The sequence below is a fragment of the Pteropus medius genome, unplaced genomic scaffold (assembly GCF_902729225.1).
Source record: "Pteropus medius unplaced genomic scaffold, Ma_sr-lr_union100, whole genome shotgun sequence".
In the NCBI taxonomy this organism is placed as follows: Eukaryota; Metazoa; Chordata; class Mammalia; order Chiroptera; family Pteropodidae; genus Pteropus; species Pteropus medius.
In genome coordinates this window covers 11,385,238-11,410,110 of record NW_024342473.1, presented here as the reverse complement: position 1 = coordinate 11,410,110, position 24,873 = coordinate 11,385,238, and the positions used below count along the sequence as shown (strand labels likewise).

At 35.1% G+C, this 24,873-nt stretch overlaps 1 protein-coding gene across 3 annotated transcripts in view; it reads left to right on the top strand.

The window, feature by feature from the left end:
* IQCH (IQ motif containing H) overlaps positions 1-24,873 on the top strand; it is a 172,258-nt gene that overhangs the window by 53,364 nt on the left and 94,021 nt on the right. For 2 of the 3 annotated variants that reach the window (XM_039865225.1, XM_039865224.1), the window contains 3 exons: positions 4,117-4,245; positions 15,303-15,379; positions 17,198-17,236. In XM_039865225.1, the coding sequence (XP_039721159.1) occupies positions 4,128-4,245; positions 15,303-15,379; positions 17,198-17,236 (234 nt within the window). In that variant the 5' untranslated portion in view covers positions 4,117-4,127. Of the gene's footprint in view, positions 1-4,116; positions 4,246-15,302; positions 15,380-17,197; positions 17,250-24,873 lie in introns of all 3 variants that reach the window. The other variant, XM_039865223.1, reaches the window with a different exon arrangement.

Genomic DNA, 24,873 nt, shown 5'->3' with positions numbered 1-24,873 from the left:
CTCTGCACTCCAGCCACACGGGCCTTATCTCTCTTCCTTATCAGGACAATCACATCTTCATATCAGGCCCTCACCAGTACCATTACCTCTGCTTTTAGAAGTCATTTCTTCAAGCATCTGTCTTTTTCATTCATAGATTATCACAGTTTGTAATTACATATTTATTTGTGAATTTATTTAATGTCTTCTCCACTACTGGAGGCTCCATGAGGCCTCTCTGGTTCACCACTATGTCCCTAACCCCCAGCATAGTTCCTGATACATATTAGGCGCTTAGAAAATATTGGCTGAATGGAAGACAGAAGGAATAAACTTTCAATTCCTAATCTACTCAACAAGAAAGTAAGTGTGTTATGAAAATTTAATGAGATGATGGTATTAAAGGATAATTTTTAAAAATATATAAAATTATGATTCTCATACAAATGTAAAATGAATACATGTCAAAGATTTTAACTTATCAGTTAAAAGAAGGCATCTGTAAGATGTCACAGCTAATTTACAGGAGACTCCAAAGAGAACACACATTTGTAAATCCAGAATATTGAAATAAACTTGTAAATGGATACAAAACTGGATAACTAACTTACCAGCCAGAAATGAACCAAAAAGAAAAAAAACACACAAAATTAATAGGGAGTAGTATTAAAATTAGAAAAACAGTCAAAGTTATGTTTCCACTTTGACTTCTCTCTTTCCATGAGAGAAAGGGGTGTCCCTACACTAGACAGAATTTGTTTTCATGTCTGTAGATATAATATTTGCATTATTATCAATTTTTTACAAGTTAAACTGAACCTCTATCGTTAGAAAATAACCTAGTCAGCGACTAGGTTCAGATAATCCTTGGCAGGTAGCTCTAGCATTCCATTGAAAAAGTATCTAGTAAACTCTTTTGCTTATTCCAAACTTAAAAAGTTTTTTTCATACAATCTTCTTCCATTATGATCAAAACTATCTCAAAAAATTATTCACAAAATAAAGTTGGTCTCATTAGATTTGGCCTGATTCTAGAGGCAGCAAGAATGTTAATTGACCATATAGGCCATTTCAAATTGGCTCTACTGGAGGTTTTCATAAGGAGTGTCAGATTGAATTTTTAAAATCCTCTGTTATTTATTATCTGAAGGCTAGGAAATCAAGCCCAAAAAACTCTGTCAACCAGATTTCAACTACAGGACCTATAAATTTGGATAAATTCCTCTCTTCTAAGTATTAGAGAAATATACTGAGGTTTTGGGCCTGCCAGGAAGTAACCTTCCTTACCACTATAAGGGTGGAAATCCTATGAACTGTGTGCATGGCCAGCTTTTCTGGGAGAGCTTTGTCAGTAGTGCACCACAAAGTAAACCTTAGTTCTTTAAAAGTGACTTATCATATCTGATTAATAAGCGTTATTCTTAAATATGAAATTCCAGGTCTTGGTTGCATAAGTGATTTTTCCAATTCTATCTTAGTAAAAGGAGAACAGATTCTTTTGGAACTATGCAAATAACAGTATTGCCAGTTAAAAGTAATAAGACTCAGTGAGAGTTTCTGAGTTTGGGAGGTGAGACTGGGCACATTTAAAGGATTAGAAGTTTGATTTCCTTATTTTCCAGGAATTTTAGGAGTATTCAATTTCTGTAAGCACTTATTTTTCTCTGTAAGTCAATCAGAATAGAGTTTCTTGAAGAAACTTTACAATCTAATTTATTAATACCATTTGGAGACAGAAAAACATTCTATGTTCACTCACAGTGAGAAACAAAGGCCTTTCTGAGTTATAGATAAATAGATATATAGCTACAGAGAAAGCTTATAGTTTCCATTTTACAATTTCAGCCACAGACAAAAAATAAACATGAAAACGCAAAAACTTAATGATCCAGATATCAAAGAGTTATTCTCCTTCCTTATGGGCATGAAATTCCTAATGATTTGAACTCAAAATACACAAATAGGCAAACAAAAGGCTAACAAACTATATTCTCTATTGTCTCTCCCTCCACAGGGAGTAGAGATCTCTATAAGACATTAATCCATTTACATGGATCATCATTTTAGCTACCAACAAAGAATAACTAACTTACCAGCCAGAAACGAACCAAAAAGAGAAAAAACACACAAAGTTAATAGGGAGTAGTATTAAAATTAGAAAAACAGTCAAAGTTATGTTTCCACTTTGACTTCAGCTGTGGGAGACAAGAAAATAGATGCTTGAACTTGGTTCCCTGTGAGGTGCTGAAATAAATTTGCAAATGGATGCAAAACTGGCTTTTGGGGGTTGGGAAAAGAATTGTTCCTCCATGTGACAGAATTTATCGGCATGTGTATGAACAAGAATTATCTGCATTGCTTTCAGTTTTCCATAAACTAACTTTAATCTCTACAGAATTATAAAATAGACTAACCAAAAACAAAGGTGAAGATAGAGTCAGATAATCTCCATAAATTATCTGTCTACTAGTCTCTCTTGCTTATTTCAAAGTCTTAACTTTTTCCTTCCAATGGTAAGTACATATGTGTTTTGTCTAAAATTAAGTGAATTGCTTCAATCTATATTAAAGCAAGGGTTAAAATCATGCTTATATTCTTTGGGATTTTCAGAGAATGAAACTCACTCTAGTAATAAAAATATACTGAAGGAGAAGGAGCTGTGTTTTTCACATCTGAAAAACAGGCATAGTTCTTAGAAGTGGAATTTGATATTTATAGGTGGAAAATATTCGTAAGAACAGAGAATTAGTCTTAATGTTTTAAAGCAGTTAAATCTGGTGTTATAAAAAATAAAATTGAAGTACCGATTTCAAAAAGGACTTGAAGAGTTATACCCTGGATCAGCAGTTCTTAAATTTCATGGGTACAAAAAATGGATCTAGAGCACTTATTTAAAATGTAGATTACTGGATCTCAATTGAAGTGGTTCTCAAACTTCAGGGCACAGAATAAGTATCTCTTGGAGGCTTCAATAATGCAGATTCCCAGGTCCTGACCTCAGAAACTTGAATGGGTCTGGGATGGGACCCAGGAATTGCTATTTATAATAAGAAATAGTGTCCCCCACCTCCCCACGCTGTCGATAATTCTGCAGTAAGTAAGCTGAAAATTTCTCTGCGGAATCATTTTACGAGTGAAGTCTTCTTCAGCTCGCCAATCCCTCAGTGGTCATTCTTCAGAATTCCTTTAACATCGACATACTCTAGTCATTAGAGGTGATAAGGCAAATGGAAGCAATATTCGTCCCTCTTAGAATGTATGCCAACTTCCTCAGCTTAGTCCAGCTTGGTATAGTTTGTATTCTAGGATTTCACTGACACCCAGAGTTCTTTACTTTTCTTCTTATTATACGAGAGCAACAAGAAGCTAAAGCCCTATCATAAGTTTATGTCAAGTACCTCCTGAGTTTCTGGGTTTCTGGCTTCAATACAATAGATCCACCTTAATGAAAATTTTGCCCCTAACAGCAAGCTTTGTTCAATTATTCATTTATTCATTGATTTATTCATTTGTTTATTTATTTAACAATGTCTCTTGTCCTTAAAAAGCCTTGGCACCAGCCATGCTGACACGGTATGAGTTCTAGGAATTGTAAATTAGTTGCATTAATACTAACCATGTTACACTAAAGTAAACTATTTAGGCCTTCACATCTTCTGGTGATATGAGAAATGTCTAAAAATAACTTTTATAAAATATGACTCATTATAACAACAGAGACATGGTTTCAGGCACACAGACTTTCCTTCTCAACAAAAGATCTCATTTATTAAGACTATGTACCTGATTTCTCTGTATTTTAAAAGGAACAACAATAGTATCAATAATTGAAAATGTCATAAGTATAAAGAAGTTTTAGTTTGCCTTGAAATTATATTTCTACCTTAAAATGAAATGATCATAGTACAAGTTTATTTCATATTACCGCCATGGAAATGCCATTTATTCTTGGGTTAGAACATTAGGCTTAAATGAACAGGCACTGTAGCTATTTTTCCTGCAAAGAATTAAGGCACTAGATGTACTCTCACAAATAAGATAATGAATAGAATAAGTTGCCCTTGTGAAATTTATAGAGCTCAGACTTTGGGGAAATGCTTGGAGTTAAACTCATATTCTTCTAACCTTCTTTTTAAGGGATTTTAAGTATGATAGAACGAGGATTGATTCCACCAACAGCAAAGATTGCCTTTCAGAATCCACCCATTATACCCAGAGCGGCTCCTCTGCATAATTTTGATGAAGCACATAAGGTTCCAACTGCTGGTAAGACAGTGTTGCCTGATGCTTAGTTGAGAATACACAGAAATCACCTCCCACACAAATCTATTCTTCTAGTATCCAACTCTTATCTTTAATAATAGGACAAGAGGAAAGTCATAATGATTCTGAGTTTCACTTTACTGAATGAAGTAACATTAGTCTCTTTGTAGAATACCCACTGAGGCCCAGTGTTCTCTGTGCATTAGAAGGTTGGGATTTTCAAGGGGCTTGCAGCTTGGTTGGGAAAACTAGATATGATAAAGACAAATAACAATACAAAGTAGCATAGACTAAAAACCAAATGAATGTGAAAGTCTAGTGCTATAGGAGTTCGTAATAATGATTACTGAAGGGTGAAATAATAGAAGAAGACTTCAGAGAGGAGGAGACTGGATGAATAAAATAGAGAATTCAAGAAAAGCACCGATCTGGGAATCCACTGCCTAGCAACAAGTCATTTATTTTCTTTGGGTCTCAGCTTTCCAGTTATAAATGAGGGGTTTTGGTTAAATTAGTTCATCTGTTCAACAGATATCTGTTGAATGCTTGCTTTATTCGAGGTAGCATTTAGGTGCTGGGGATCCAACAGAGAATAAATCAGATAACATGCTCTCATGGTACTTAACATTTTAGTGGGAGATACAGATAATAACCAGGTAAGCAAATGAGAATTTCAGCTAGTGATAAGCACTAGAAATAAAATAAAACAAAATGGGTTAGAGAGTAATAAGTAGGTGGTTACTTTGCTTATGAGAGAAGAGTCAGTGAATGCCTCTCAGAAGATGTATGAGGCTTGTATTTAGACCTAAATGATAAGAAGGAGCCAATTACTTAAAGATCTAGGAAAGAGCATTCCAGACATAGGATAGCACAAGTACAAAAGCCTTGAGGACTAAGGAGGGAATGAGCAAGAAGGCTAGCATAGCTGGAGGGCCAAGAGCAAGGTAGAGAGAGGGAGGAAATGAGGCTGGAGAGGTAGAGAGAGAGGACATGATGTAGGCTAGAGCAGATACTATGAGTCGTTGTCCTCAATATTCATTCTTCTCTACTTCCACAGTAATCACAGTTGTGGTTGGGCACATATCAGCTTGGCTAAAGACTACATTTCCCAGGCTTCCTTTCAGCTCGTTGTGCCATATGAGCAGATTCTGGACAGTGAGAATGTAAGCAGAAGTGGAAAAGGAAACTTCTGGGCTGTGCCCTTAAGAAGGAAGGAGCATGGTTTCCCCTTTTCCTTTCCTTTCTCTTACTAGCTGGAATGCAGACATGATGGGCAAGCACTTTAGATGCCGGAAATAGAACTCCATGTTGAGTCCGGCAAAGGTACCCTGACAACCTGGAACTATTTTCCTTTTGACTCTTGTGTGAGAGAAAAATAAGCTCTTAATTTGTTTAACCCGTTCAGTATATCTTAGGTTCTTTTTAAACATCTTAGACTATACCAGAAACCAGCATGGCAGCCTTTCAAACCATGACGAGGAGTTGGATTTAATTCTAATTATAATGAGAACACACTGAAAGGCTTAAACAGGAGGATAAGGTGATCTGATTTATGTTTTAATAAGACCATTCTGACTGCTTTACAGATAATGAATCATAGGGGAGCGTGAGTGGAAGCAAGAAGACTAGTTAAAAGGCTATTGTGGTAAATCAGCGTGAGTGGAAGCAAGAAGACTAGTTAAAAGGCTAAATGTGGTAAATGATGGCGGATTTGAAGAGGATGGTATCAGTGGACATGAAGAGAAGTGAACAAATTCAGGTTATATTTTGGAAGTGGAGCCGTGAGGACTGGCTGTTGGATAGGAGCGAGGGAAAGAGAGGCATCAAGGATAAATATGTATGACTGTATGAATGAATATGTATGAATGTGCCCCAGTTCTGTATTCATTCTACTGTTGGTGGGAGTTTCAGTGGTTTATACTATAGAACAATTAGGAATAATACTACTATGAACATTCTTGTACGTCTTTTAATGCACATATGTATGCATTGCTATTGGGTACATATCAAAAAGTAGAATTACTGAGTCCTAGGGTATACATATGCTCAGATTTAGTAGATATTGCCCAACAGTTCTCCAAGGTGGTTATACTGATTTATTTTCCTGCTAGCAGTAGATGAAAATTCCAGATAAAATATATCTTTGTCATCACTTGATATTTCCAGTTAGTTTGTTTTTTGATTTTAGTTATCCTAACAGGTCTGTTGTGGTATCTCTTTGGGGGTTTAATTTCTATTTCCATGATTACCAATAAATTTGAACTGTTTTTCTGATGTGTATTGGTCATTTGAGTATCTTCTTTTGTAAAGTGAGTTAAGACTTTAACCTGTTTTTTTAAAAGTGTGTTGTCTTTCTTTTTCTTAGTTATTTCTAGGAATTAGCTATATATTCTGGATACTAATCTTTTATCAGTTACGTGAATTGCAAATTGCCATGGCTTGGCATTTTATATTCCTACTGGTGTCTTTTTTTAACTTAAACTTTTGAATTTGAGATCATTATAGATTTACATGCAGTTATAAGAAATAGAGAGATCCCTTGCACTCTTTACTCATTTTTCTCAAAATAACACATTGTGAAGCTCTAGTACAACATCACAACCAGGGTATTGATATAGCCAAGATACAAAACATTTCTTTTGCCATAAGGATTTCTCATGTTGTCCTTTTATAGTCATGCCCACTTCCCTTTTCCCCCACACTCCTTTAATCCCTGGCAGCCAATAATATGTTCTCCATTTCTATAATTTTATCATTTCGAGCATGTTAGATAAATGGAGGCGTAACCTCTGGTATTGGCTTTTTACACTCAGCAAAATTCTCTAGAGAATCATCTAGGTTGTTCCTTATATTGGTCGTTTGTTCATTTTTATTGCTGACTATTATTCCATAGTACAAATGTACCACAGTTGTTAAACCATTCACCTTGTTGAAGGACATATGGATTGTTTCCAGTTTTTGGCTACTATGTATAAAACTTCTATAAACATAAATGCCCAGGAGTATAATTGATAGATCTTATGGTACTTGCACGTTAATTTCCTCTACATACATTTAGAACCACATCAGACAGTGTTATAATTTTTGTTTCAACTATCAAATATAATTTAGAAAACTCAAGAGGAAAAGGGGAGCCTATTGTTTTTATCCATATTTTTGCTTACTATATTCTTCCTTCCTGATGTTCTAAGATTCCTTCTTTTATTGTTTCCTTTCTATTTAAAGACTTTTCTTAAGCCATTCTTTTAGTGTTAGTATACTAGTGACAAATACTTTTCATTTTTTTAAATCTTATAATGTCTTGATATTCTCTTTTATTCCAAGGATATTTTCACTAGATATAAAACTCTGAGTTGACCGGTTCTTTTAGCACTAAAAAGTTATGCCACTTCCTTTTGGCCTCCATATTTTCTAATGAGAAATCCAGTTATTTTTCTCTTGCTTGCTTTCGAGACTTTTTCTCTCTTTCTTTAATGTTCAGATTTTAACTATGTCTTGAGATAGCTTTATTTGGTTTTATCCTGCTTGGGTTTGGGTCAGCTTCTTGAATCTATAGATTTGTTTGCTGCCAAATTTGGGGAGCTTTCAGCCATTATTTCTTTGAGTAGCTTTTTTCAGCTTTGCCCTCTATTTCCTCTCATTCTATGACTACTATGATATAAATTTTAGCTCTTTTGTTATAGTCCCACAGGTCCTTTAGGCTCTGTTTACTTTTTTTCCCGTTTGTTTTCTCTCTGTTGTTCAGATTGGGTAATTTCCGTTTTTTTCTATCTCGTGGTTCACTGATTCCTCTGTCTCCTTCATTCTGCTGGTGAGCTTATACATTCTGCTGGTGAGTTTTGTATTTAGGTGATTGTATTTTCGAATTTCAAAATTTCAATTTGGCTCTTTTTTATATGTTTATTTCTTTGTGGAGACTTTCTATTTCTTTGCTGAGATTTTATATTTTTCATTCGTTTCAAGTGTGTGTGTAATTGTGACAGCATTTTGATGGCTGCTTTAAAATTATGTCAGATAATTCTAAGATCTCTGTCATCTCAGTGTTGGTATCTATTTATTGTCTTTTTTCATTCAGTTTGAGATTTTTCTGGTTCTTGGCATGGTTAGTGATATTCAGTAGAAACTTTGACATTTTGCATTATGTTATGAGACTCTAATTCTCATTTAAATCTGTTTTAGGCACTCCCACTGAACCCCTATTTATTCCCTATGAATTTGAGAAATAAGTCAATTAGCTGTAACATATCACACTGGTTATGTATTATTGAATTTCATTTGCAAATATTTTGTTGACCATTTTTGTTCATGTGTGAAGCTGGCCTAAATTTTCCCTTTTCTGTAATGTTTTCGTTAGGTTTTAGTATCGAGGTTAGCTTTGCCTCAACTTTTATGCTGATTACTGTTACTAAGACTTCCAACAGGATGTTGAATAAAAGTGATAAAAGTGAATAGCCTTGACTTGTTCTTGACCTTCAGGAAAATGCTTTTTGCTTTTCACTGTTGAGTATGATGTTAGCTGTGGGTTTGTCATATATGGCCTTTATTATGTTGAGTTATGTTCTTTCTATTACCACTTTGCTGAGAATTTTTATCATAAGAAGATGCTGGATTTCGTCAAACATAGTTGATTAATTTTTGACAAAGGTACAAAGGTAGTTCAATGGAGAAAAAGATAATCTTTTCAACCAGTGGTGCTAGAGCAATTGAAGACAGATGTATATAGAATCTTGACCCATACCTTGCACCATATACAAAAATTTACCCAAAATGGATTGTAGAAATAAATATAAAACCTAAAACTAGAAAACTTTTAGAATAAAACAAAGGGAGAAAAATTTTTCCTTGGGTTAGGCAAAGATTTCTTAGATACTACACCAAAAGCATAATTTATGAGAAAAAAACATACTGAACTTCATCAAATTTAAACTTCTCCCATTTGAAAGCCAATATTAAAAAATGAAAAGAAAAGCTACAGGTTGGAAGTTAATAGTTCAAAGCACATACTTAACAAATAATTTTTATCCAGAAAATATAAAGAATTCTCAAAACTCAGTAATAAGAAAACAAGCAATCCAATAACATAATGGACAAAAATGTTGAACAGATATTTTATCAAAAAATATATGTGGATGGTTAATAGATACATGAATATTTAACATCATTAGTCACTAGAGAAATATAAATTAAGACAAATTTTAATAAATTTTTAAGACAATTGAAATCATACCAAGCTTCTTTTCTGACCACAATGGTATGAAACTAGAAATCAATTGCAAGAGGAAAACTGGAAAATTCACAAATGTGTACAGATTAAACAACATGCTCCTGAAAAACCAATGAGTCAAAGGATAAATCAAATTTTCCTTTTGACCAATGAAACACAGAATACCTTTTGACCAATGAAACACAGCATGCTAAAACATTTAAAGAAAAGTTAATACCAATCCTTCTCAAATTCCTCCAAAAAAATGGAAAAGGAGGAAACACTTCAAAACTCATTTAATAAGATAAGCATTACCCTCATATTAAAGTCAGACAAGGACACTACAAAAAAGAAAATTGCAGGCCAATATACCTGATGAACATAGGTATATGTTCAACGAAATATTTGCAAACTGAATTTGACAGCATATTAAAAGGATTATACGCCATGACTAAGTGGGATTTATTCCTGGGATTCAAGGATGGTTCAACATATGCAAATCAATAAATATGATACATGTTAACAAAATTAAGGATGAAAATCATATCATCTCAACAGATGCAGAAAAAGCATTTGGCAAAATTCAACATACTTTCATGATAAAAACTCTTAACAAATTGGATATAGAAGGAATGAAAGGTCTGTAACTGAAAACAACAAAATATTGATGAAAGAAATTGAAGAAGACACAAATAAATTGAAAGATATTCCATGTTGGAAAACTTACTATTGTTAAAATAGCTATACTACCCAAAGCAATCTACTGACTCAGTGCAATCCCTGTTATAATTCCAAAGGCTTTTTTTTTTTTCACAGAAACAGAAAAAAAAATCCTAATATTCATATGGAACCACAAGAGACCCTAAATAACAAAAGCAGTCTTGAGAAAGAAGGACAAAGCTGGAGGCATCACATTTCTTGATTCCAGACTATATTACAAAACTATAGTAATTGAAACAGTATGGTTTTGGCACAAAAACAGACACATATATCAATAGAACATAATAGAAAGCCTAGAAATAAACCCATATTTTTATGATCAATTAATTTTTGACAAAGGGTCCAAGAATATACCATAGGAAAAGAATAATCTCTTCAATAAATGATGTTGGGAAAATTGGACGGCCACATTAAAAAGAACAAAACTGGACCCCATCTTATATCATATACAAATATCAACTCAAAATTGATTAAAGATTTGAACATGAGTTCTAAAACTTTAAAACTCCTAGAAGAAAGCATAAGAGGTAAGCTCTTGGCAATAATTTTTTGACATTGGTCTTGGTAATAACTTTTTTGGATTTGGCAACAAAAATAAAAATAAACAGGTGAGCCTACATCAGACTAAAACACTGAGGCACAGCAAAAGGAAACCATCAACAAAATGAAAAGGCATCCTATGGATGGAATAAAATATGTGCAGACCACTATCCAATAAAGGGTTAACATACAAAATATGCAAAAATCTCATACAACTCAATAGCAAAATAATAAATATCGTAATTAAAAAATGGTCCAATAACCTGAACAGACATTTTTCTCCAAAGAATACAAACAAATAGCCAATAGGTACATGAAAAAGTACTCAGCATCACTAATCAACGAGGAATTGCAAATTAAAACCACAATGAGATAACACCTCATACCTGTTAGAATTGCTATCATCAAAAAGACAGCAAGGATATGCTGAAAAGGGAATCATTGTACACTGATGGTGGAAATGTAAACTGGTAAAGCCCCTATGGAAAACACTATGGGGGTTCCTCAAGAAATTAAAAGGAGAACTACCATAAAATCTAACAATTCCACTCCTGGGTATATATCTAAAGAAAAATAATACATTATCTTGAGAGATATCTGACCTTATGTTCACTGGAGCATTATTCACAGTAGCCAAGATATGGGCACAACTTAAGTGTCTGTCGATAGATGAATGGATAAAGAAAATGTGATATATATAGATATAGGTATAAATATTGATATATGTAATGGAATATTATTGAGCCTTAAAAAAAAAAGGAGATCCTACCATTTGCAATAATGTAGCTGAACCTAGAGGGCATTATGCTAAGTGAAATAAGCAAGACAGAGAAAGACAAATACTGCATTGTATCACTTAAATGTAGAATCTAAAAAAAAAAAAAAAAAAAAAGTCAAACTCATAGAAACAAGAGAGTAGATAAGTGGTTGCCAGGGGCTTAGAGTGGTGGGGGACATAGACATAGGTACAAAGTTGGAAAAAGGGTGCACACTTTCAACTATAAGATGAATAATGTCTGAGGATCTCATGTAAAACATAATGACTATAGTTTATAGTTGATAACACTGTATTGTATATTGAAATTTTCTAAGATAGTAGAACTTAAATATTCTCACTAATAAAAAATAGATAAATATGTGAGGTGATGGATGTGCTAATTAACTAGATGGAGAGAATCCTTTCATAATGTATATACATATATCAAATCATCAAAATGTACACTTAAAATGTCTTACCATTTTGTCAATTATACCTCAACAAAGCTGAAATTTAAAAAAGAAGGCACAAATAAGTAATGATTACATGAAGATAGATACTGCAGATATGTAGACTATTTTTAAAATCATAGTACAGTAACTTTATACCAACATATTTTTTTAATGAAATAAAAATTTTCCTAGAAAAATCTAAATTGCCAAAATTAACTCAAGAAAAAATAAGAAATGTAAAGAAAATAATTTCATTAGATAATTTGAATTGGTAATCAAAAATATCTGTCTTAAACAGACACGTGGACATGTGCATACATGTACACACACGAAAATATACTGGAGGAAAAAAGGCTTCAGGCCTGTTATAGGCAAGTTTTATCAACTTTAAAGGATCAGGTAATTCTTATTTTATACTATTCCATAGGAAGAGAAAAGAAGGAAAACTTACCAACTAATTTTATGAAACTACTATAACTTGGATATCAAACTAGATGAGGACAGTGCAAAAAAAAATAGAGATCAATCTCAGCAACATAGAGGCAAACATTCTAAGTAAAAGTTAGCAGTATTTTCTTTTACATTTATCATGATCAAGGAAGAATGTAATGAGACTCAATATTAGAGAAATCTAATAATATATTTCACCACATTAACAGATTAAAAAAGAAAAAAATGGTCATTTCAATATATGCCAAAATGAGAAAAAAATGATTCAATACAGTTCAACATTAACGATAAAGGGGAAAAACACCTGTGGGTAGAGTAGAAGTGAATTTTCTGAACCTGATTATTATCTTCAACCAAAACCCCAGAGTAAACAATATTCTTAGTAGAGAAACTTTAGAAGCATTGTTTCTCCACTAAAAGCAGAGACAGTTCAAGGATGACCACTGCTGCCACCACTACTGAACATTGTCCTTGAGACCCTAGCGCATGCAATAAAACAAGAATGGAGAGAGGGAGGGGTACCAGTCAGGAATACAAACGTGACTGCAAATGTTAGCAACCCTAACTACCAATGGCTTAAACGATGAGGTTCATATGCCTCACACATAAGACATTAAGAAGTAGACAGTCTAGGGCTGGTGGTGCTGATCAACAGGGTTGTAAGGGCTTTCTTTCTGCTTCACACCCCTAATTTTGTTTGATTTCATCCTCATGCTTCCCACCTTTGGCTCTAAGATGTGTCCTGCAGATCTAGGCCTTAATGTACATATTGTAGGCAAGAAGAGGGGAAAATAGTAGTACCAGTCTCTTCCCAGAGGCTCCTGGATGGACTTCCCCTTACAACTCACTGGTCACATAACCACCATTAGCTACAAGAAATGCTGAAAACATAAATGTCCAGAGATAGGGTTAGGGTTAAGATTTGAGACATATTTATGTCATGTACTTAGTTAAAGTTATGCTTGGTCTAAGACTTTCACGAAAACTATTCTCTGTTGGCTATTAAATATATTTAATATTCAGGGTATACTTAAACTAAAATGTTATTTTTTGTCGATCTAAAATTAAAATTTAACTATGTGTCTTTTAAAAAATTTTTTTAGCTAAATCTGGCACCCCTAGGAGCTGGGCATGTTGTTGGGGTCCTAACATTAGCAAGGAAGAAAAGAGAATGGCTACTTGGCAGGCACATATCAATAACTGCCACAGAAGCATACAGGTTTTTCCAGAAAGACAAGAATTTTTTTCCCTGTGACATTAACTTTGGCAAAATTTATCATACAGCTTTTTCCAGAAAGGAAATTGAGTAGCAAAATTTGCAGTGCCTTTGGATATAGTTTTGTTAAAGATGCAGACACATTCTTTAAAGACATGCATCACATAAATCCAAGGCTATGTGAAGTTATAATTTAGTAATAGAATTTTTGCAGGTAACTAAGAAAAACTAAAAATATTTTTTTTAGAGATGCCATTAACTATGGATTATCCATGTGAAATTACAAATCTTTGAGATCTTTATCTTACCAAATTTCATTACTATTTTACTAAAATCCTTTTTTAAATTATGCCCACTTAAAAACTTGCCAGCTGCTATTTTGTTTCAACATGGGAACCTAACCATCTCATTTGGCTGCAGAAACCTGAAATTTAAAATGTACTGAGCCTGCAGATCCAGGAACAACAGGCTTTATGGGTGACTCTGTATATTCAAAGCAGCCTTGGATACAAGGTGTGGACTGGCTTTCAGAAGTGGTAGAGCCAAGTCCAAGTGGACCACAGGTCAGAAGAGCACAGAGGTCAAGGCAAAACCATGTAGGCTTAAAACAGAGTCTTCATACACTATTGCCAAACTGCCCACACTCAGAGAAGGTGGTGGGCACTCTCGTAGTCAGGGAGGCTAGCTGGAAGCCAGGGAAATCAGAAAAGTGGTAAAACTGGGTTAGTCAGATACAACAAACAAATCCCCTTTGTGGAGGTGATTGTTAGTGATAAGAGTCTGGAATTCCTGCTACTTTTTAAGAGATGGCTGAAGATATTTCTTATAGCCCACTTGAGGCAATGTGAGCGAACTGAGCCCTTAGGTGGGATTCTAAATTGTATACTAATGTGCTGCTGTATTTGATCTGTCAGTTTTAAGATTGTTGCTATAGAACTGACAGAAAAGGGGTGGAAAAGAAAGTGAGTTGAAAAAGCTTCATTTCTTTGACTCAATTAATTATTTGTTGACTCAAATAAATTATTTGTTCTCTTTCTCGCAAAGAGTAGTGTAAAGATTTTTCACCCCTGAGAATGTCAGGCTGTTTGTAAAGGGCAGTTGAGTTTTATGCCAGGCAACAGGAGGGATGTGATTTCTCTCCCAAGAATTGTCTAGCATGTAGGCTACGTGCTACACATGGACTAGATGCTATAGACTAGATATGTTCTCCCAAAATTTTTTTGCCTATAGATTTAATTAATTTCAAAAAAAAAAAATTTACTGTGTTTTTCACTTGTATTATTTCCCCAAGCCATTTAAATTCTTTAGAATCATCTTTTTAAATGACTATATGATAGAATAGTCCATCATACTTAGTTATATTAATTTACCTTTTAAATGAACTTGGGGAATACGGCTATTTAAAGAAATCTTACAATGAAACATTTTAAAAGACACATATTACTCTCTAATTTTCCTGCTTTTAAAATTTGCCTTTTCACCTAGACAGTTTGCAGAAGCTGACCTTATATTCTCACGGAGCTATTGTTCTCCCATGCTTTTTGCTTTTTATCTGAAGCCAATGATCACATATGTTTCACTTAATTGTCACAGAGAAGACTCAGTGAATAGTCAATGGGTGACAAAGCCATTTGACTTTCAAGGTGCAAATCCAATAGTGCTAACTCAATGACTCAGCCTCTCTTTCTGGAAGAAGTAACTTTCCACCATCTCCATCCACAGCGCCTTTTGCTTCAACTGAGAAACCACAGCTGATTCCAGAAGAAGTGAAGCTCTCTCCCAAGAAACAAAGATCAAAGGTATTCATATTCGTAGCTAATGGAAGAAAATTGTTCTTCTTCATAATATTCTCAGTGAGATTTTTGGTTATACGCATGTTATAGTATTGAACATTTCACATAGAAATAAATACTACCTCAGCTGTTGCTGGAATGAGTTTGATTTCACAAAGTAAACTCCACTATGACGATATCAGTGGGGTCTAAAAAGTTCAATCATGCCAAATTATTGAGCGATTAAATGATTGGGTTAACCTATACCGCTAGCTGGTCAAGAGTCCAAGAGTCCAGAATATAACAGCTATTGCTTTATGCCCAAATTTGTGTTGCATAGGGTATGTTATTGTGAGGTTTGTTGTATTTCATTTGTCTTTAAGCATAGGATGAAAAAGCAAGCTCTCTAGCTTTGGATGGAGAAGGAGAAGGCATTTCATATTTTCTAATATTAAGACCTCACAGTACAATATATTCATCCTCATGGAGATGCTCCTGGTTTAAAGATGCTGGATTTTCGTAGCTTGCTTCTTATGTTTATGAGCCACAGACAGACTAGTGATAATTGAAACTTTTCACCACAGAAAGGAGACAGCTGGCAGTCTCTTTTTCTGGGCTTTCCCTATGTGGTCATGTCTACAGCTGCTCCCATTAAAAAAAAAAAAAAAAAAAAAAAGACAGAGGAATTGAAGAGTGGCACAGAAGAAATTAATTCTACTGTGTCTACCTCATAGACTGTTACCTGTTCTTCCAAGAGCTTCATCTTTTAATACCCGAATCTTCCTCAAGGTGTTTTCACTGTATTTGCAGCACTGGTGGGCTGATTCCTCTTAAGAGATTTCCAAGCTGTTTATGTAGCAGCATATCATGTGACATCCCAGTTGCCATGGCAAATATTTGTGTTTCATGAAAAATGTGAGTAAAAAAAAAAAAAAATCAATGTAAATGGCCAAATCCCAAGACAGATAGGCCTTCAGGCGAGCGTTTGGCCTGCACCATTATTGTTTCGAATTCAGCTGTTTAACAGGCTGTGCGAAGGCCATGGGCTAATGTGCATAATGGGAACAAGCAGGGGCACCTGTTTAAATTCTCACCGTGTTTGAGCTCTGAGATCCCAGTTTTACAGATAACGGATCTACAGGTAATATAAGGACAACTAAGTTTTAAGCAGTACGCTTAATGAATTAAAAGCTTAATTTTTTTTTTTTTGTAAATAATGATATTTTCTGAGTGTTCATTAATCCTGCTTTTAATTTCTTCTTTATTGACTTCACAAAGCTTTTCCCTACTCCTAGAGGCAGTAACATTTAAAGAGTCTTTTCTGTGGTCTCAAATTGGCACATTTCTGAATTGACGCTTCACTAGTAAATGTAATTATTCATGTATTCTGTGAAAAGTGTCCTAGCATGGAAGTGAAAAGGCTAAGAGTAAGACAGCCATATGCCTGGCCTCATGATGGAGCCAGAACAGACCTTGGATCAGCCCCTACCTACCACAGGGCAGTGTGGTGCCACACTGAGAAGCTCTTTCTTGTAAATATTTCTCCAAGGGTCACTTAGAAGGGGAATTTGGCATCTGATTATAGTTGTTTTGGTAAATATTTACTTTGTCAAACTCTTTCTCCAAAGTAAACAGGGCCTTTGGCAAGCAGACAATCATTATCTGGAGTGGGAAAGGTCTAATTATTAGCTCCTGCCTGCATGGAAAGAGGGAACAGGCTGGCCCAGCGGGAAAAGCTGGGGAAGTGGGGGGAGGAGAGGGTGGGAGCCTGGGCCTTCTATTTGTTTTGTAAAATTGCCCATAAGAATCATTTTGATTTAAACTGTGTTTCATTCTTTATTGTAGGGAAAGGGCAAAAGGTCAAGAGGACACCGTGATAAGAAGGTCTGTAATTTGTGTGACTAGTTGAAATTTGGGATCTGTCACCTGATGTCCCTTCCTTTTGCTGCAGGGTAAAAGTATGGGAGGCAGATTTGCAGCTGGACACAGCAACAAAAGTTCTTTTGCTCTTCTTTTATAAAAGAAATTGCATCATATTTTCAGGAAAAAAAGTATGGTTCATTTAAAGTGGAAAACCATTGTTTTCCTCTTTTGGGACTGAATTACTTCTCGGGCTTCGGTCCAAAAAGCGATTTCGCATACTCGAAATTTGGCTGAATCACATCAGTCTTCAACCTCAATCTAAGATTTTCATCTCTTAAAAGTACGCTTCAAGCGAAATTAAATGTAAAAAAAATTCAGTTGTTCCCCAGCATGTGTATGCACGGGTGTGTGTGTGTGTCTGTGAGTGTGTATTCATACACACATGCACACGTGCACACACACATTGTATATATGACATAATAGGTAAGGGTATGAGATTTAGAGCCAAGCTGACTAAAACAAATAAGGTAACAAAACACGGAAAAATGAAATAGTCTCTATGATGCAGCAAGTACATGCCGGCCAGAAACATCCCATGGGGCCATGCATGGGGAAATGAAAGCTCTGAACTTGAAGTAGGAAAGAGCTAGATTCTGCTCTTACTAATAGAGGAACTTTGAGCAAGTCACTTAGATTCTCTGTGCTTCCCTTTCTTCCTCTGACAAATGGGAATGACACCACCTTTCTCAGAGGGTTGCTGTGAGGGTCAGAGGAGTTAATGTCACGTGTGAAAATGCTTCGGAACTATAAAGCACTTGTTATAATTCATTGGTCTATTTTTAAGAGCATCTTCTAGGCATCCTTTTTTCAGTGATCTTTTAGTAAGAATTTCAGAGGGAGCTTAGCCACCCCTTTTCAAGAAAAGAGAACTCAACTTCGAGGTCTCCTTATACTTTTGAATAGCTGTGACTAAGCGGGCTGTATTTACAGCAATGATTGCATACAGTGCTGAACCCAGACAAATTCTCCTAGGTAAAGTAATCAATACCATTAGATCTTTCCTTTAGCTTCCTTGACTTCTTGCTGTAAGGAAATTGTGAGCTTGCTCCCGCATTTTAAATAGAATGTGCTTTAGATATACGAAGGCATTATTTATTTGGAATGTTTGTAACAGCTAATTTTGAATGAGCATCTTTCTAGGGCATGGCACTAAACACCTTTCATACCCACTGAATGCTCATAGCAGCTCCCGAACCTCTTGTGCTGTCATTGTCCCCAGGCCCCCACAGCTGGTAAAGGGCTGTGAAGGAACCAGATGACAGAGTGAAGTTTCAGAGTCTGTGCCCTCTCCACATTCCAGGTGATAAACAATTCTCACACAGTTAGGGCATTGTTCCTAACGCTTTACACGGCATATCTCATTTTCACAACATCTTTGGGCAGCAGGTACTATTAGTCTCGTTTTACTGGGAGAACCTGGATACCGAGAGGTGAAGGTCATTCAACTACTAAGAATACAAAACTGGACTATGTGACTGCCAGAGCCCCAAAGCGGTAGAAATTTTGAAAAATTTCAATCATTTTCGATGGGAATCTTTCTAAAAGATATCTCTGCTTTCCTAATGTATTTTGACATTTCTTCTATCCAATATTAGGTATGCATATAACCAGTTTCTGTGTCCTTTTTCGTTTGTTTCCTTCGCTATCAGGACAGCGGGTGTCACCTCTGCTATCACATCTGCTTTTTCTTTGGCTCTGATTTTAACAGCCTTTCCTGTCTGCTAGATCAGTTAAACAAATAACCAAAACTCAAGAAGTGGAATGATAAATTTGAGACAGTCAGGGTCTACACAGGATTTAAGGAATAAAATAATAAATGATAGTAGAGTTTGTAGTAATTTCAAGACATCCAAGAACTAAATTTTCAGGAATTTAGTTTAAAGGTTTGAATTCACTAATATGGCCTCTCTCAGCAAATAAATCTTTTTATTATCTGAAGGCAGGCATGTTAACCACTATGTTAAGATCCACTTAATGAATATTTGGATAATAAAAAATCTATCTTATGGGTAAAATAGGCAAACAAACAAATATACCTATTAGATATAGGGATTCAGGTTAAATTCATGAGTGTGTTTGCTTCTGGGGATGGGGGAGGGAGAGGAATGGGCTAACAAGAAATATAGAAAAAAAATATAGAGGACTTCAATTGTACCTAATGTGTTGTTTCTTTTATTTAAATATATAAATATATGAATAATTTGAATACATTTAAATTTTATATTATAGTATAAATATAATTATAAATATATCGTGTACTATATTTTTAAATATTAAAATTTTAAATATGTATTTTTTGTCTTCTCTGCTTCATATATATCATATATATGATACATATATATGATACATATTCTGTATTATTTAACACAGTATAATATAATTCATGCTTATAGAGATCTTCCTGGTTTAAAGGTGCTAGACTTCGTAGCTTGCTTTCTTATGTTTCTGATCACATACACACACACGCACACACACACATACACACACACACATATGTATAAATAACAAAAAGGACAAAAGATTAACATGTGTTCATGGTAGTTTTTTTTAATATTAATCTCTATATTTTTCTGTATTTTCAAGACTTTTTCCAAATAAAAAAATAAAAAGATAAAAGAAAATCTTATTTCCTAAGCCATACCTCTATTGTAAAATTTTCTTTGGTATAGATAGACCAAAGGTTTGGGTGATTACATTTTACTGTCAAATTTGGGGTCTTGCTTCTCTTAGTCATTTTGTTATATTGTTGCTTTCTTTAGTATTTTTCCCAACATATATTCTTAATCTTCCTGTTAGAAAACTGTGATTATTTTATTGGTAAGACAGCTGAACTATTTTAATCAAGCAACATGTGTGATATTGAACATATCACTACTCCTATCTAGTCTTACTCCTCCACCTGCATAAGGAGCTTAGACAAGATCAATGTTTTTAAGGAGCTTACAAATAGCCTACAAGGCTCACCCTAACTCCCCCAGGATAGAGAGAAAAGCAGAAATTCTCAACAGCTGGAACTCTAGGCCCGTCACCCCCACAGCTGCTGTGTTAACTGTTTTACCTCTTTACCATCAAATTATATTGTTTCTGAACAGTGTTCCAGGCTTAAAAACATATATTTTGAAAGGCACCACGTGATGTCTAGTAGCAGCTTCGGCTTCAGCATGTCATGTCTAGTGAAGGAATAAGCTACCTCTTGAAGAGTGCAGAGTGCCTCCATGGTCGGCTTTGTGCTTCTAGCACAACCCAGTCTTCTTTCTTGTCTTGCCCTATTATAGCATTCAACAGAATAAGGTCACACTATGACAAGAATTAGAGCTCTGCAACCTGAGATACAAGATGAGATTCAAAAGGAAATCCAAGGCTATTTTTTTCTCTTTTAAACTTACTTTCCCTCATGAAACTTCATTTATCATCTTAAAGTAAGAATAGAAAAAAATCTGAAAACAAGAAAAACTGTGGAATCTCTTAAAACCATTTTCCATTTTCTCTAATGCATTAGAAATTGTCACCCTTACCTATGCTGTTTTGCTATGAAACTTTTGAAGTGAATTAAAATCATACAGTTTTGTTTGTAAAACATGCTTCTCTTGCATGAAGTAGTTGACAAGGAAAAATTTATAAAATTGTTTTTGCTTCTCTTCCTAGCATCATCTAACTGTACATTTTTATTGCATGTGATTAACAATTGTATGTATATACACCAGAAAAAAAGCTTAAATTATCATTAAGCCACAAAAAGAAATCTTTACATTTTTAACTTATATCTTTTGTTTATCAAATTATGATCTGATCATTCATAGAACAGTTGGAAATTTCAGAAAGGAGGAAAAAATGCCAAAGTATGCAAGAAAAAAATCCCCGTAATATCACAACAATCAGGCATTATTTAAGCTTTTGCATATCGCTGGGTTGGGGTCATACTATATATTCAACTGTGATTTTACTCTTTTCACCTGACGATTTATTATAAGTCTTTACATATATGATTTGAAACTCTTTAAAAAACATATTAATGACTATGTACTATTCTGTCTTAAAGATAAACCATAATTTTCTTAGTCATTTTCACATTGTTTGACATTAAATTATAAATGACAAATTATTATTACTATTATTATTATTATTATTATTATTATTATTAAGTCATGAAGTCACTTCTGGTTTTTCTGTTGTAAATAAAACTACCATGAATATCTTTCACATTTGTACATAAATCTTTGTATTTAGACAAAGGCTTGGTGATAGAACACTTTAGTCAAAGGGTATGAACATTTTCAGATCCAAGTAGCCAAACTTTCTATTAGTACTCCAAAGTTCAAGCTGTGAGTCTGCAAATGAGTTGTATGTTCATAGAACAGCTTTGTGCTCTAAACCCAGCCCAAAGTGGCTATGAGCTTGAATTTTACTATTCATTCATTCATTCATTCAACTAATCTTTATTGAGATTTGACCATGTGCCAGGCAGTGTTCTAGGCACTAGGGATACAGCAGTGGACAGAACAAGCCAAGTCTTTGCCTTCTTGGGACTTATATTCTAGTGAGGGAAGCAGAAAATAAACAGATACTTAATATAATGTCAGGTAGTAACAAGTGCTGTGAATTAAAATAAAGCAGAATACATATGTAGATATAGAGGGTATAACAAGGTTGGGTATTATAAGAATCTGTAAGTGTTCTTTAGTGATCTGTGATCGACAGACTTGCTATACACACAATTTTCCTCAGAAAAATCGTATCTCAAGTTTTACTTTGGAAATAGTAGAGGTGCTTTTCAAAGCTTGCTCTTTTTCCTTTGCCTATAGAGAAAATGATGATGTGTCTTTTCTCAGGAAACTAGGAATCCAGGATGCTTTTGATGCCCATCCTGTCAGGTGTCCTGTACATATCCCCAGCAGGTTCCACCCATCAATTATAATTGTCCCAAGTGGTCTTTAACTATGTCACATTCTCTCAGAGAATATTAGAAGAGCAGCAGAAAAGATGAAATCAATGCAGCAGTAAAATTAAATGTGTCTCTAGAAAAGGAAATTTCACATTTGACTGAAAATATACTCCATCTATTTAAAAAATTTTTCTGATTTTGTTCTGTTTGATCTTCAACCAGAATGGGATCCGTTGAATGTTTTTGTTCTGCAAGAATGCATTTAGGGTGGGAATTTTTTCTTCTCAAGAAGTGTTTCAGAGTTCAGAAAGACTCATTTGCATAAAGATACCTTTCAAAGCAATTGTAGAAATTATCCCTAGAGATTTGCTGCTGATTTAGGTGGCCTGCACACTCAGCTCTCTTCTATTATATGTCTCTACTCAATGAGTTCTCTATTTTTGCCTTTTATTCTCTTTATAAAGGTTAAAGGCTCCCACTCTCACTTTTAATGGGCACTTAAGGCTTATGCAGTTCCTGGGTCCTATGAACTGAGAACTGTCTTGCTGATTTGCACACCCCAAAATACTGGAATATCACTCTTTGAGGCTCTCTCCCCCTGAACACCTTTACAGCTCTTCCTCTATTGTGGTTTGTAAGTTGCTAGAAAGAGCTTCCTATCTTAAAAATAGAATAAGAAAAAAAATCTCTGGGTCCTTTTCATGGTACATAAAGAGATGTTTGCCTTTGATTTGACGGCTTGACTAGCTCCAAGAGTTTATTAAATAGCAGATACTCCTGGAGGGGTGACATTTTAAGTCAAAGGGACAGAGGATGTCAAAATTAGAAGCGCTCTGAGTGACCCCTTAATGGAAACTGAAAGCCCACGAAAGTGACTTCCCAAGGCCACAGAGGGAGGTGGTGACAGACTAGGTCCCAGGGCTTCTCGCTTCAAATCCATCACTTTTCTACCAGGCCATGGCTCATTAGTATGTTCATAGAGGTTAGTTTAACAGATTGCTTTCCAAATAAGAAAGGAACAACAGGTCAAGGCCACATTGGCTCTGATGTAGGAGATGGTGAAAGGAAGGCTGAGCAAGGAGAACACAGCTTGGTAAGGGGCTATGTGGGAAGTTCTGGACAATTAGGGCTGTGGGCATTGGTGGTGTACATATAAGGAATAGCAGCTAGCTCTGTGATCTTGGGCAAGTCACTTAACTTCTCTCAGCCTCAGTGTCCTCACCTATGGTAATAACCTTATGGACTGGAGATGAGGCATTGTGAAAGATTCTTTATACATATTATGCTCATCACAGCAACTCTACAGAGACCTCTCATTTTTACAGATGAGAAACATTTAGGTTCAGAGAGGATGTTGTGTGTTAGCTCAGGCTGCCATAACAAAATACCATAGAATGGGTGGCCTAAATAATAAATATTTATATCTTGCAGTTCTGGAAACTGGAAGTCCAAGGTCAAAATGCCAGTGAGGTTGGGTTCTGGTGAGAGCTCTCTTCCTGGTTTGCAAATGGCCACCTTCTTGCTGCATCTTCACATGGTAGAGAGAGAGATCATCTCTCTTTTACCACTGATCTCATCATGAAGGCTCCACTCTCATGACTTAATTACCTCTCAAAGGCCCCACCTCCAAATATCATCACACTGGGGATTAGGGCTTCAACATATGAATTTTATGGGTATACATTCAGTGCATGGTAGATGATAATTTGCCATGTATGTAGCAGATAGTGACAGAGCATAGACTTGATCCAAGGTTAGTAAGATTTCAGGGCCAAGGCTCATTTCTCTGGGCCCATTACAGCCTATTGAGTAAAAGGCAAGGCCAGTGACCTTCAAGATCCTTCATGCTTTAAAATTCAGGATCATGGTTATGCTGAGTCTCTGAATCCTGCTTAGGTCAGCTAATATCTAAATATTGTATATATCTTTCTAACAATTTTAGCAAGCTGAGATCTTGACATCTGTTCTGTACAAAGCTTAACACATTATGAATCCTCAACAAATATTAAAGAACAGGCCTGACAAATGATACCCCTGGTCTTCAGAGAATAATGAAGACTCGTCTCTGAGAGTCATTCCACTTAAACTTTGAACTAAGCGCTCACTTAGAGCTATAATGGCAGGAGGAAGTTTGTCTTTTTCACACAATGGAATTGCCTACACTAATTACTAATGCATACGATTGAGAGTCTGAGAAACTGAACATCAGCTTATAGATTCAAAAGCGATGTAGTCTATCCTTCTAGGTAAGTCATTCTTTAAATCAAATCTAAATCCATGTTGGATTATCCTGAATACTTGGATTCACCACCAGGAGATCTTGGTTATATCTGATTTGGAGATCCTTGGCTATGGTTTAATCCTATATCCACACACTGTCCACATGAATAAAAATAAAAATATTTTTCATAATGACATTCAGGTTAGAAATACATGCCTTTTATTTTCTGAAATTTTTCTTTGTGGCACTTATTTCTAAATTTTATAAGGTCATACTGGGCCTGTCTTTTTTGCTTCACATCTGTAGACTTACTGACATGCGTAATCATCATCCTGCCATCCTGCTTTTTGTTTTAGATTTAGAATTTTCCCGAAATAACTGCTCTAGAAACTCTCAAAGTTACCTAATTAGTGATTACACTTTGCAAATGAAGAAGAACATTTCCCAGCTAGTTGACTCGGTTAGTTAGAGCAGGTTGCTAATAATTAGGCCGTG